This window comes from Culicoides brevitarsis, chromosome 1 (genome assembly GCF_036172545.1).
Source record: "Culicoides brevitarsis isolate CSIRO-B50_1 chromosome 1, AGI_CSIRO_Cbre_v1, whole genome shotgun sequence".
NCBI lineage: Eukaryota > Metazoa > Arthropoda > Insecta > Diptera > Ceratopogonidae > Culicoides > Culicoides brevitarsis.
Window position 1 is genome coordinate 25635634 of NC_087085.1, and position 13158 is coordinate 25648791.

Sequence of the window (13158 nt, forward strand, 5' to 3'; positions counted from 1 at the left end):
AAATTATGAAAATTTTTGGATCTGCTCCTTTTCAGTTTATTCTTTTTCGCGGAACGCCAACTAGAGCGCGTGTTTGAATGTGTTTAAAAATTAAAAGAAAGACAAGACGTCTCGTACCGTGTCTTAGGCCTCACACACACACACATGATGTTTGATTTATGATTATTTCTGCGAAGTAAGAAAAATGATATTAAGTGAATTTTCATGTTGAGACTTGACAAGGCGTGTATTGTTATTACACAAGAAATTAAAAAGTGTGTTTAAACTTTGAATTGTTGTTTGTCGAAAACAAGTTAACTTTGATGAATAGCTTAATATTGAAGAAAAAGTCATCTGAATATGTTGAATGATAGAAGACTGCATTTTTGAATAAATTTCTGAGAAAATTGTCTGCATAATATATTCTTATTCTACGAATTAATAATTTCTTGCAAAATACAGAAATCAAATAGCCACAGGTAGATAGTTAGTTAGAAAAACATCGGAACTGTTAAAATCTAATTCCAAATTAGAACATTATGTCTCTTGCAAATCCAATGGAGCATAAAAATGATAAAAATTGAATTAAAAATTAAAACTTTTTAAGCTTTTTTTTAATCAATTTAAAATATTTTGTGTCGGAGTAAGTATTTTAATATGAATTCTGTTGTCTAAAAATATTTTCATATTTTTTAAAATATTTTTTTAATTTTTTTTAATAATAATTTTTTTTCTCCAAAATTAGTGAATTTTTCACAATTCTGTGACATTTACTTTTTCAGATTTTTTTTTTTGTATTTTATCTATTACCTGAATGTTTTTTAAAACAAATCTTAATGCAACAAGATATAATTCCGAAAATATTGATATCGATCAAAAATTTTATAATTGAAATTTGATTCGATTTTACCAATTCCGTAAAAAAATTGTGGTACAAAAAGTTTAATTTTAATTAGAGCGTTATTTAGAATTTGTTGTGTAAAAATTTGAAATTTAATTTAAATAAATAAAATTAATGTTTTAAATTTTCTATTTATTAATGCTTTAAATATAATGTTGTATGATGTTTTTTTTTAATAATTTATCTTTTTTTATAGTATAAAATTAATTTATTTAATTAAACTTTCAAGTACCAGAAAAAATATACTTCTTTTACTGACTTTGTTCATTTTAAAAAAATATATTTTTTAAACTGAGCACAAAACTTACAAAGCGCAATAAATTTAACGGACCTTTGACTTATCAATGTACCAAAATACAAAGCTAATTTGCCAATTGCATGTTTTGTACACTCAATATACGTTCAAGTAGTCCAAAAAATAATGTCATTCCACAAAATAAACATATACTTACCCTTATTGAAATATACAAAGTAGTAAACGAAATACATCATTTTATTCATTCATAAAGAATGCAAAACAAAAATTCCCGACGCGCATGTCGTACTCTACATTTCAAAAAATTTTCCCCACATTTTCGAAAAATATTACTTCGAAAATATTTCCACAGTCACACACAAGAGGGGAAAGTTGCAGCGCAAAAATTTCCATTGTACATACAGGGGTTTTGCTGCTTGAAAAACCGCTACAAATATTGTGCAAGTTAGTTCTATTGGAGCATTCACAACGGTCGGACATAGTTTCGAAGCATTTCGTATAATTCTTGCTTTGAAGGCAAAACAGCAAATGAATAAAAAGTGAATAAAATTAAAAACATAAATTTTACGTGGATTTCGTTCTGCAGTGATACAAAAAGTTTTGATTCAAAGAAAAATAAGAAAAAAGTTTTACCGAAAATAAATAGTGAATACAAAAGAAAAATATAAGAAAATTTGCAAAAATGTCAAGTGCGGTTATGATAATGCTCGACAGCATTTAGTGGACTCGGTATGTGGTCTCGTTTAACATCTAGACAGTGGATTAAGTTATTGTCGTCGACATACACACATTGAGATAATGCCAAAAAAAGGTTAATAAAGTTATCGACTTCGTGAAATACAAAAAAAATATACTTTGAGTGGTTGTTGTTGTTATAATATTCCAATACACGAAACGAAAAAAGATTATTTTTCGAAAAAAGGAAAAAAAAAATAAAAGGGAAAATAAAAATAACCATTACTGTATTTTTTCGCACACTTACAAGAAAAAAAATAGACAAAAATCTGTGTCGAAAAGTGGATTTGAGGGTGTGGATTTCAATAAACAAATTGGGATTTGTCATAAAATACATGTCCTTGTGTTGTCGTTAGTCTTCTTTCTATTGTCGTTGATCTGCATTGTGAAGCTAAACATTTCGTAAAGCAAGAAAAAAAGTCAATATAGACACAAGTGTAGTGCGAAACTCTTCTCTTCATGGTTCACGTACAACGCACAAGAAAAATATAAATGTCTAAGGAAAGTTTTCCCTCAAGTCAAAAAGAAGAAAACGAAGAAGAAGAAAAAAAGTGTCTGTGAGCAGGGGTGTGAGAAAGTAATAATAATACATATATACAAAATAATAATAATAAAAAAAATAAAACAGAAGAATGTTGAACCAGCAGCACCCAGCGAAAGAAAAGTGAACTTGTACATCAAACATTGGATATATAAAAAAAAACGTGAAGCAAAATAAAGACGAGAAAAATATTTCAAGCACGCATCCTTCCTCATAGAGAGAGAAAAAAAAACTCTTGTAGGTAGGTAACTACACATGTTTCAGTTCTTTTTCATGCGTGTCGTATCACATTTTATTTATTTTTTTTTTTATTTTTAAAAGTATTTGTCATTGTCGAGTACTTCAATATGTTCCGGTACCGAAGTGTTATCGAGGATGTTACAACTTTTTAAAATTTTTCTAAAAAGTTAGTTTTACATTTTTAATGATGGAGAATTCGATGAACTTTTACTTTATGTAAAAGTATTGTTCAACTTTTGCTTAAATTTTTAATTCTGAGATAATGGGAGATGGGAAAATTATATTTTTTCCTAGAATTCAAATTCATTTCCCAAAATTAGATTATTAATATTTCACCCGTAAATATTTTTAAAAAATCTACATAATGCTATAAATTATTTTAAGTATTTTTGGTGATGGACGAGTAATTTAATTTAAAAAAAATTTAAACGAGTAATTTTTAAATTTAAAAACTTTTTTCAAAAAATTAACTTAAATTAGTTTCCAATGATTTTTTGAAACTGCCTCGGAAATTTTTAAATTTAACAAATAGTTTTTTTAAAGAAAATTTACAAAATTTTTATTAAAAACTAAAATTTTACTATTTTTCCATAAATATTTAATTTTTTTTCGTGATTTTTTTGAAAATTTTCTAGGAACTCAAAACTTTTTCTCACCACCGACTTTTAACTTTCTTGAAACTTTTAACAAGTTGTAAACTTGTAATGACTGAAAAATTTCGACATGTTAACAGCAGATTATTTGACATTCTTTTTTATCTTGATCAGCAGATCCAATCGATAAATGGTATTGAAATAGATGATGACGCGAAAATATTTAAGAGTTATTTTTAGCTTGAATTTATAAATTTAGAAGAAAAATAATAATTACAAGGCATTTGTCTTAAAAGGGATGACTTTGCGGTCTCAGTCCATTTACGGTCAAATTTAAATGAGAGACGTGCGAAAAGTTTGAAACTTTGTCCAAAACTTTGCCTTAATCTTCTTATTGCGTCACAAGATTTTATTATAGATTACAACAAAAGTGGTCAATTTCTGTCTGACCGTTGTCGTGACCGCGTCAATTTAAAGTTATCTGAACAAGGTCATCGGAAAATAACTACAAAAATCAACATTTCCTCCCGAGGATTGAAAAGTTTTTTTTTTGTTTTAAAGCGCAAAAAATAATAAAGCAATGTTTCATTTGTGATTTTATAACCTGACCTGTGGCAATTTAATAGTCATTAGTTCAAGCATTTCACGCAGTAGGTTACAAATACAAATAACGATAACAACTGTGTGCTAATGACAGAATTAATTCAATCGCCGCGTACAAAGCCTCTCTGGCGTGGTGGTGTCTCCGCTGTGTGTGTTTGTGAGAATAATTGTGTATAATGTACAAAAGTCATGCCATTAATAAATAAACAAACATTCGACATCTATATTTACTGGTATTACCCTTTTCAAAGCACATGACTCAAGTCCTTTTTATATTAAAATAATAATCTATAATATGTTATGCTTCTGATTAATTTTATTATTTTCATTATTATTAGATACAGCAAGCAAATTATACCGAATTCTCTTGTCATTCCACTGTGTTGTTTTTAGGATAGAGTCGAGTCGAGTCGAGTATTTATGTTCCAATTTGAGCAATATTGATTATTTTATTGTACAATAATACACAAGTCACACACATGCCAGAACATTGTTTTAAATAGGAGCAAATAATCATAAATATGCATGACGATAAGTATCTAATCAAAATTTATCTCGACCCTTTTCGATGCTCGTGTGTCGCTGCGTGATGTCGGAATATAGCGACTGATAGGGAAAATATGCCGGTTTGACCCGGAATTGGCAAACATCCCCCATATCATAATTTATTCCATTGTTGATCAATTGGGTGATAAGGGAATTTCTGAAAATTTATAAGAGGCTCTTAATTACAAACTTTGATTTATGTGCTGAAAAATTCAAATGTACGCCGAAAAATGGAGGCCATTGGCATTTTTCATGGGAGCAACATGAGCGCAACAAGCCTTTGTTTAAAAATTAATGAATTCCTAACATATAACTTTATGCAGACTACAAAGTTTGTTCATTGTGAACGCAAATATATAACAAGCTGTGACTATTATTAAATTTAAATTACATGTTCGCTTTTCAACAAACATGGAAAAATTTTTACGTGGAAATTATTCATAATAATTACTTATTTAGCTCCCTCTGCGGCGCACGCTGCCAACTTGTGATTTTTGAACACTTTTTCTCCCATAACTTAATCACGAAAGAAAAAAGAGCAAAAAAAAAATTAAAATTTAATTATTATTTTATTCACTGTTTGATATTTCCTCGAAACTCCTCATACACACCTTTTTGACTTATTTTTCATACATTTCCCAATAAATCAAATTAATTAAAAATTGGTAAATTGATGCGATATCGATCGCAAAGACCAGGAAAAAAATGTAGGTTCTCACAGGAAATGGAGTATTTTAAAATGAAAACTTTTAAATAAATATATATTCAGCAACATCTAATGAAAGTTCAAACGAATTGATTAATTAAGAGCTATTAAATATTCCATCTGAGCAGGATTCAATTAAAAGAAAATAAATTATTTATCAACACGAAAGGAGGACGAGTACGGTGGAATGAGACAATATTGATTGGCAGCAGCTTCAAAATACACTTGGAATAAATTAAGTGGTACTTATTGATAAGATATTGTGTGTTTTTTGAATTATTTTCGATCGAAGAGACAAAAATAATAACGGAAAGTTTTAAAGATTTTGCAATAAATTGATATAATCTTTCTAGAAGGTTAATCCTCTTCTGTTATTGCCGAAGAAAACAAAATAAACTTGAATTTTCTATAATAAGATTTTCTTGTGAAATGTAAGAAAATCCATATAATTTTACACCGATTTTTTTTTCTTTTTTTTTCAGTTAGGCCACTCCAAATTAACTCAATATTTTTTCCGACGCTTCGTTAAGAAATCAAAATAAAAATTATAAAAATAATTTTTTTTCTAAATTATTTTTAATAAATTTTAATTATTTTTTCGGATTTTTCCTCACTTTTGAAAAAAATTCTGAACCTGAACAAAATTTAAAAAAAAAACTCAAAAATAATTTTAAAAAAATTTAAAAAATAATTTAGATTTTATTGTTTTGATTTTTTATTATTTTTTCTAGTTCAATAAACATTTAAGCATGAAAAAACAAAAAAAAATTTTAATTATTTTTTCGTATTTTAATTATAAAAACCTCAAAAATAAAAATAATTTAAAAAAAATCTAAAAAATAATTTAGATTTTATTGTTTTGATAACGAAACTCCGAGATTTTATTTTTTTTATTTGATTTAAAAAATTTGACAAAATTATTTTTATTTGAAACGGCCTTTCTTGCAAACGAAAATTGAAAGATGGACACAAGTAGAAAAAGTTAATTCCCAAAATAGCAACTTTTTACAATACTACAGAAGAACAAACAAAAATAGAGCAGAAAAACAAGAGATTTTTATCAATTCATATTCATTTTGTTGTTTGTGACAGACAATGACACCAACGAGTCGAAGCGAAGCAGGCACATGCTAATTATAATCCGAATCGCAAACATAATACCAGCACAGACAACAAGGAATAACCGCTATTTGCATACCAAAAGTTTACCTTTCGACGCGGTGTAAGGTGCTTGAACGCGAAGAATCGCAGAAAAAGTAGATGAATGATAAGAACGTCACTGACATTAAGTATAATGTAACAACAATGTCACTTACTTTTCATTTCTCTGGCGTTCTCTTTCATTCGTTAAATCGTAGTAATAAAAAAATAAACCGGCTCGATTCTCAGGGTTAGACAAAGGTTATGTTTATAATCCCGCTTGTAACGATGACTAATGGAAAAGCATTTGTGTTAAAAATACTACAGCACAATGAAAAAAAAAAATTGTTACTTTGAATGAAAAATAACAGAACATGCTTTTTTTAATGTCATAATAAATGTGGTTGCTTTTAACTTCGTGAACGTACACCATGCCATGATAAACAAGAACATTACTAATGTTACTGTTGTTCTCATTTCATTCTCTAAAAATCTCTTTTCTTTCTTTTGCAGGATTTTTCATGTGAAACACAGTGGATGCAGTTTATAAAACAATACACACACACAAAAAATAAAGTAAAATATTGTGCCGCATTTATTTAAAAGTCATTCTGGTGGAAAAAATACAGCGCAGAATAACACGTACTTTTAAAAACATTAATTACGTAAATTGTTTGTGAATTGTGAGTGTGATAGCACACAACACAAGGAAGAAAATTTTAAAAATTGTGCAACAAAAAATAAAACAACGAGAAGAGACGAAGAAATAATTTATTTTTACATCCTCGTTAGATCACTTGAATAAAGTTTACACATATTATCAACTTATGGTGTTACTCTGGTGTAATATGAATGAAATAAAGTTGTGAACACGAAACGACTAAAAAAAAATCAAGTGAATCCAGTGAACCCGATTATGTTGATGTTGATTAATTATCAAAAGTTCAGCAAAAAACATCTTTAATAACGACATAATGGGTGGAATTTTGAGATTAATACAACTGCTTCTACACAATTTGCTGCTCTTGCTAAGTGGTAAGTACAAAAAAATATGTGACTTTAATGTTAATTGGGTTATAATTGACAGACGCTAGTCTGTTTCGAATTATTTTGTGAACGTCGAATTGGACCGAAACTGTTTAAGGCGATTAAATTTTTTTTTTCAATTTTTGTGGATCCAAATTTTGTAGAAAAAATTCACGGGGAGAAATTAAATGTGAAATTTTTTTACGTCTTTAACATTTTTTGATCGAAAAAAAAATGAATTAAACCTGCCTTAATAATTATTTCGATAATCATATAATTTTTAAAAATTTATTATTTCAAAATTTATTTTTAAAATTTGAAAAAAAATTAGTACATATCAAATTATCTTAAATTAGTATCAAAAGAATTTTATTTTTAAAATAAAAACATAAAAAATAAGAAATTTTAAAATATTATATTTAATGAAGTTCAATAAAAACGTTTGAAAATTTATAAGTAAAAAATAATAAAAAAATGTTTGTTCTCCCCTTTTCTCATCAAAATGGAACAAAAACGAAATTATTAAATTTATTCGCCTTAATTAATTTCGCTCGATAACAATTATTACCAGACATCTCCACTTTATCTCTCTTTTTGTGTATAATGTGGTTGTCAGAGTACCCCGAGTACCCTCAATCAATAACACTGGATCGACCTACATATCAATAATAAATTGATATAAAAAAAAAGTTGAAATGTGTTACTTAAATGTAAATTTATGCACGAGAAAAGGTACCTACAGAGGACTTGTCAGCTCTTATTCGATTCACTCATGCAAAAATACATTGATAATAACACAGTGAATTGAACTTTTTTTTGGCAGATTTGTGAATGCATTTACAGTTCTTCTATACGACTCGTGATTGTGAGTAATAAATGAGATACACACAATCTGTCTCCAAACATTTATATTTTTTTGTATGTTTGCAATTTTTTTTTGTTGGCATTTATTCAAAAAATTTTCGGAACGGGAAAGCAGATAAATGAAAAATAATTGAATTGAAAAGAATTATCTCTAATTGCATAAAAGCTCAATTCAATTTTTGTATTATTTTATTTTTATTGGGTTGAACGTGTTTTGTTTTGACCGTAGCTTCGTGATTAATAATTAAACTGAAATTTGTCAATTGTCTGTCAATTTGTGTGTTTATTAATAAAGCCGCATTACATACGAACCAGAAAGAAAGTTCTCATTATTTTATTGGTCAAAAAGGGAACACAATCGAGGTCATCGTTAAATTTTTAGGGGAAAAAATTCTAGAAATTTAATATTTTTTTATGCTGTTTAAGAGGAATCCTCAGTCGCCTTAATTGGGTCAAACAACCTTTTCACCGACGACAACAACCTATTCAAATGTCTCTCCTTTTTCATTTTCTATGCTTCTAAAGAAATATTTTAACAACCTCTCGACTTTGCTCGAGAATGCTTGTTGTTGTTTATTCCACATGTATGTATATGTACCTATTTCGATGTCGTAGGTTGAATACACTTAAACTTTTATTCTTGCAAGAAAACTAACAACTTTTGCTGCTGCATGGAAGAAAATTTTCTTTTTAGAAAAAGTAACATAATTTTAGAGCAAGAAATGTGGATCCATGGAAATGTGTTCAAGAGTGCGTCATAATAAATAATAAAAGAACAATTTTATTCCATTTTCTGTGTAAGGAAATGTTCTCATGCAAGAACTTTTAATGAAAATGGTTTACGGTGAAAATGTTTATAATTATGAGCAATCAAAATTATGTATACACAGCTTAACGAAACGTTGATGTTGCTGTAAAAACATTGTTTTACACTTTGAAGTATTACGTGTTTTTTACAACAACAACATCCTTTTGATAGGTTTCTCGTGTAATTATCATGAATTATTGACGGATTTACTAACAAAAACTTGCCGGGTTATGACTTTAATCAACTTCGTGGAACAAAAGACGACCGGAAAACTTTTTTTCTACCTTAAATTGCCGTTAGCTATGATTAACGTTCAATTTTGCCTCGTAGTCGCATGTATTTATTTTCATAATGATTCTAGGTAGTAGCGAATAAAAATGAGGAAACCGAGACCAGTTCTTCCTTTTTTGCTTTCCCTTCTAATACACACGCATGAAATGACAGGAAATCATTTGTTGTTTTGTTTTACCCTCATTATTTACGTTTCTTTCTGATGATCTGAATTCCCGCTTCACGAACATTTTTTCTAGCCATAGATATATCTTGTCATTTGCTATTTTCGATTTTTTTTTCTTGTATATAAAATGAGATAGGAACACACAGAATGGAAAATTCCTGGGCCTTGTCGCACAAAAAAAATAATTAACAAAGTATAGATTTTTCCTCTGCTACTACTTAGCAGTACAAAATTATAAATGGTAAATAACTTTAGGAACAAATTTCAATCAATAACTCATTTCAGTTAATTTTTTGACATAAATGGCGTCGGATAAAACAGGGCATTTTTTGACTCCCGCCCCCCTATAATCGCAAATCGTCGAAATCCAGTAACCCCCCTAATTAACGACGTATTTTTTTAACATGACCCCTATCCTCCCCTCACTGAAAAGGTAATTTAAAATATTAGTTCAAATTTCATTGGAAATTTGTCAAAAATTTTGAAAAAAAAAAATCATTTAAATAAAAAACTGAGCAAAAAAGCTTTCAAATTCGGAAATACTTTAAATATTATTTTGATGAATTCAAATTAAAAATTTTTTAAATCTTGAATTTAGGATATTTTTTAAGACGTTGTAAATTGCCCCCCCCTCTCCCCTTCGTCGAAATCCATTGTAAATTTGATGAATTAAAGTATCCCTTATATTTTTCAACTAGGGAAAAAATCTGTTCTAGTTTTTTTTTCGACTAGGAGTAAAAAAAATCTTACCTTGTGAACTCCCTTAGGAGAAAAAACTTTTATAGTTCGATTTCCTAAAAAAAAATTTAGTCTAGGATATAAATTGGGAAATTACATTATAGGATATATAAATAGGTCAACCAATAAATTTGACTTTCTAGTGCAAATTAAATTAAACCATATTGCTTTTCTATTAAGAACTTTCAAAGTTTCTGTCAAAATTTTTGCTTTTGATATTATTTTTACACTAAGAAAGTCTTGAAGTGGCTCTTTTGCTTTCTCGAATCCCACATGGTTACTCAATGGCACCTTCTGATGAAAAAAAAATCTGGTAATTTTCCATCCTGTGTGTAACGAATGACAACCTCTCATTGATGTTTCAATCTAGCACTGAAACAATATGTTCTCGTTCATCAATAACGTAAAAGACGTCGTAACATTAGCTCGAAACTTTGACTATTTCAACTAATGATAATGAGAAAAGTTTTTCGGGACCTTTTACACTCGCAAATTGTATACCTACTTTACAGCGAAAAGGAAGGGAAAATTGAGTGATTTAAAAAAGATTTTTATATCGCCCTTTTGCGCTGTATGTGTTTCTAGTCACGCGCGCAACAAAGTTACACATTGTTAAATTTACAGCAAAAATCAAAATTCAGACGACGTTTCAAAAGCGAAATCAATTAAAATCGATAAGTTAAAGTGTTGTGCGATTGGACACGCCGAACGAAAGGTGAGACCAATTAAAAGTGATTCCTATTCGTGACTATTTGATGCGACGTGATTTTGTTGCGAAATTTTCAATGAACACAATTCCAAGGTAAATTTGTATCCGTCCGTTTCCAAATGCCGAAAAAGACAAAAAAAAAGGGATCATGCATAATTTTCGAGTATTTTATAACGAAATGAATGGCGGTTCAAAAAGGTTGTGCGCTTCAGTTTTCTTCTCTCTGGTATTTTTTTTTCTATTCCATTCAAAAATCATTGACATTCTACAAAATTACCATAATAACGTTTACATGCCAGTCGACGACAGAGAGACCACTATTCAAACACAGACAATCGAAAAATTAGAAATTTTTCATCTTTTTAAGCGCGCCTTGAGGAATTTGCTCTCGAAATATTTTATGATGATCATTAAACATTTATTTTATATTCATATCGTTTCATTTAACAAAATCATGTGGATGCCGTCTCTCGACAATGACGATCAAGAAAATGTTGCTCGTTGAAACGTATTGTGCAAACATTCGTCTTTGGCATTGGTGGTTGGCGGCAGTAGCAGCAGCAGCGACGGCAATTAATAACTAATCAGTTGATCAAATAAAAGCTGCTTGTGTTCATGAAAAAAAGGGGTGCCATGTCGAACGTCTATCGATACAAAGGTAGCAAAGTCATAATTTCATGAAAGCCGTGTAAAAAATAATAAAATTTTGCCTTTTGGTGTTTTTAACATAATTTCACCATTAAATTTGGTTTATTATATTTTACTACACGCTTCGAAATAAAAGGCATTCTACCTGCGTTTCCTCGTCTGATGCTTTGCTTTTACTTTTTCCACATGAAAAATCATTTCATAAATGTAAATATTGTATATTCAAGAGATTATAGAAATATATTTTTTTTTCCATAATCATGATGATTTCTGACTCAATTCCTTTTATTTTTGTTTTTAAAGGAATTTATATCAGTATTTTTAAGAAAATAAAAAAAAATAGCTAGATGGATGACGAGGCACGATGGGACTGCTTAAGCAAAAGAAGAAGAATAAGAGGGAAAAAACAAACAGTTTTAGGAAAATTGAAAGGACGAACGACCATTGGGACTCAGTTAGTTGAAATATTGTTTTTTGATGATACTAATTTTATTTTTCTCGTTCGATTTCTTTTTTTTTTATCTTGATGTAAATTTGTGGAAAAAAATAATTGTTTTGAGTTTTTCGTCTCCTATCATAAAATTCAAACGGTCTAGTTTATTTTTACTTTGAATAGTCATCAACATATTTTAATAAATTTTTTTTTGAGGTCTCGAACTTTTTTTTTATTCATTTTTAATAATATTTTATTTCAAAAATATTAAATTCTCAGAGAAAATTTTAATTTATTTAACAATAAAACAATCATATCAAATAACAGCTTAATAAATAAATACAAATTCAACGAAATATTATTTTTTTTTACTTTATCAATAAATTTTATTAATTTTTTTTATAAAGCTGATAAATGGCACATATTTCAAAGAACTGTTATTCTATACATTTTTTTTTGTATGATATTGTTGCTTCCAAAAAAGATCATTTTTCACATCGATATTGATATCCATCAACATCAATTTTTTTATAAGTTTTTTCTCCGCTTATTTTTTGTCCAAAATATCATAAAATGTTGCAAAAAATGGTAGCGCAGACAAAAAGTTTGTTATATTCGATATTAATTTTGATTAATTTAACTTTGATAATATTTTTTGTCAAAAAAAAACTGACACATTTTCTGTTGGATAAAAAATGCGAAAAAATTTATTTATTACAAAACACATTTTTACGTGGGCTTACGCACCTTTTGCTTTTATTTATCATAATATTTTGCGAGTAGCTCTTTATTTATCATTTAAATGTTTGACAATATTAGATAGCATATTTTTCACTTTTTTTCAAAATTAATTTTTTTGTTGTGAAAAACCAACAAATGTCCTTGAAACTGCCGTCAAAGTCAACTTCGTTTACGACTTGATGAGAAAAAGAGAACCCCCGCATTTATTAATGCGTAAGGTAAATGGGCTAAAATTCTTGCGTTAAAGAACCTGGTAACAAAACTTGAATAATTTAGATAAATGAGAGACTTATGCTGAATGTCATGTATAATATTTCCTCATTCATTTTCGTTTTTTTTTGTCTGTACTTTTTCACAGAACCACTTGTATGTGCAAAAAAAAATTTTTTTTCTTCTGTATCTTGGTTCTTTTCGTGTTATGTCAAAGCATTATGGATGCCATAAATTATTTTGTATGATGTGAGAATGATATACTTTTTTCATGCTTTTCTTAT

At 28.4% G+C, this 13158-nt stretch overlaps 1 protein-coding gene across 1 annotated transcript in view; it reads left to right on the forward strand.

Annotated features, from left to right (window-relative positions):
- Positions 1-1608: 1608 nt before the first annotated feature.
- Positions 1609-13158, forward strand: part of LOC134838290 (protein sidekick-1-like) — a 67062-nt gene continuing 55512 nt past the window's right edge. The window contains exons 1-2 of the mRNA XM_063853790.1: positions 1609-2653; positions 6754-7275. Of these exons, the coding sequence (XP_063709860.1) occupies positions 7215-7275 (61 nt within the window). The 5' untranslated portion in view covers positions 1609-2653; positions 6754-7214. The remainder of the gene's footprint in view (positions 2654-6753; positions 7276-13158) is intronic.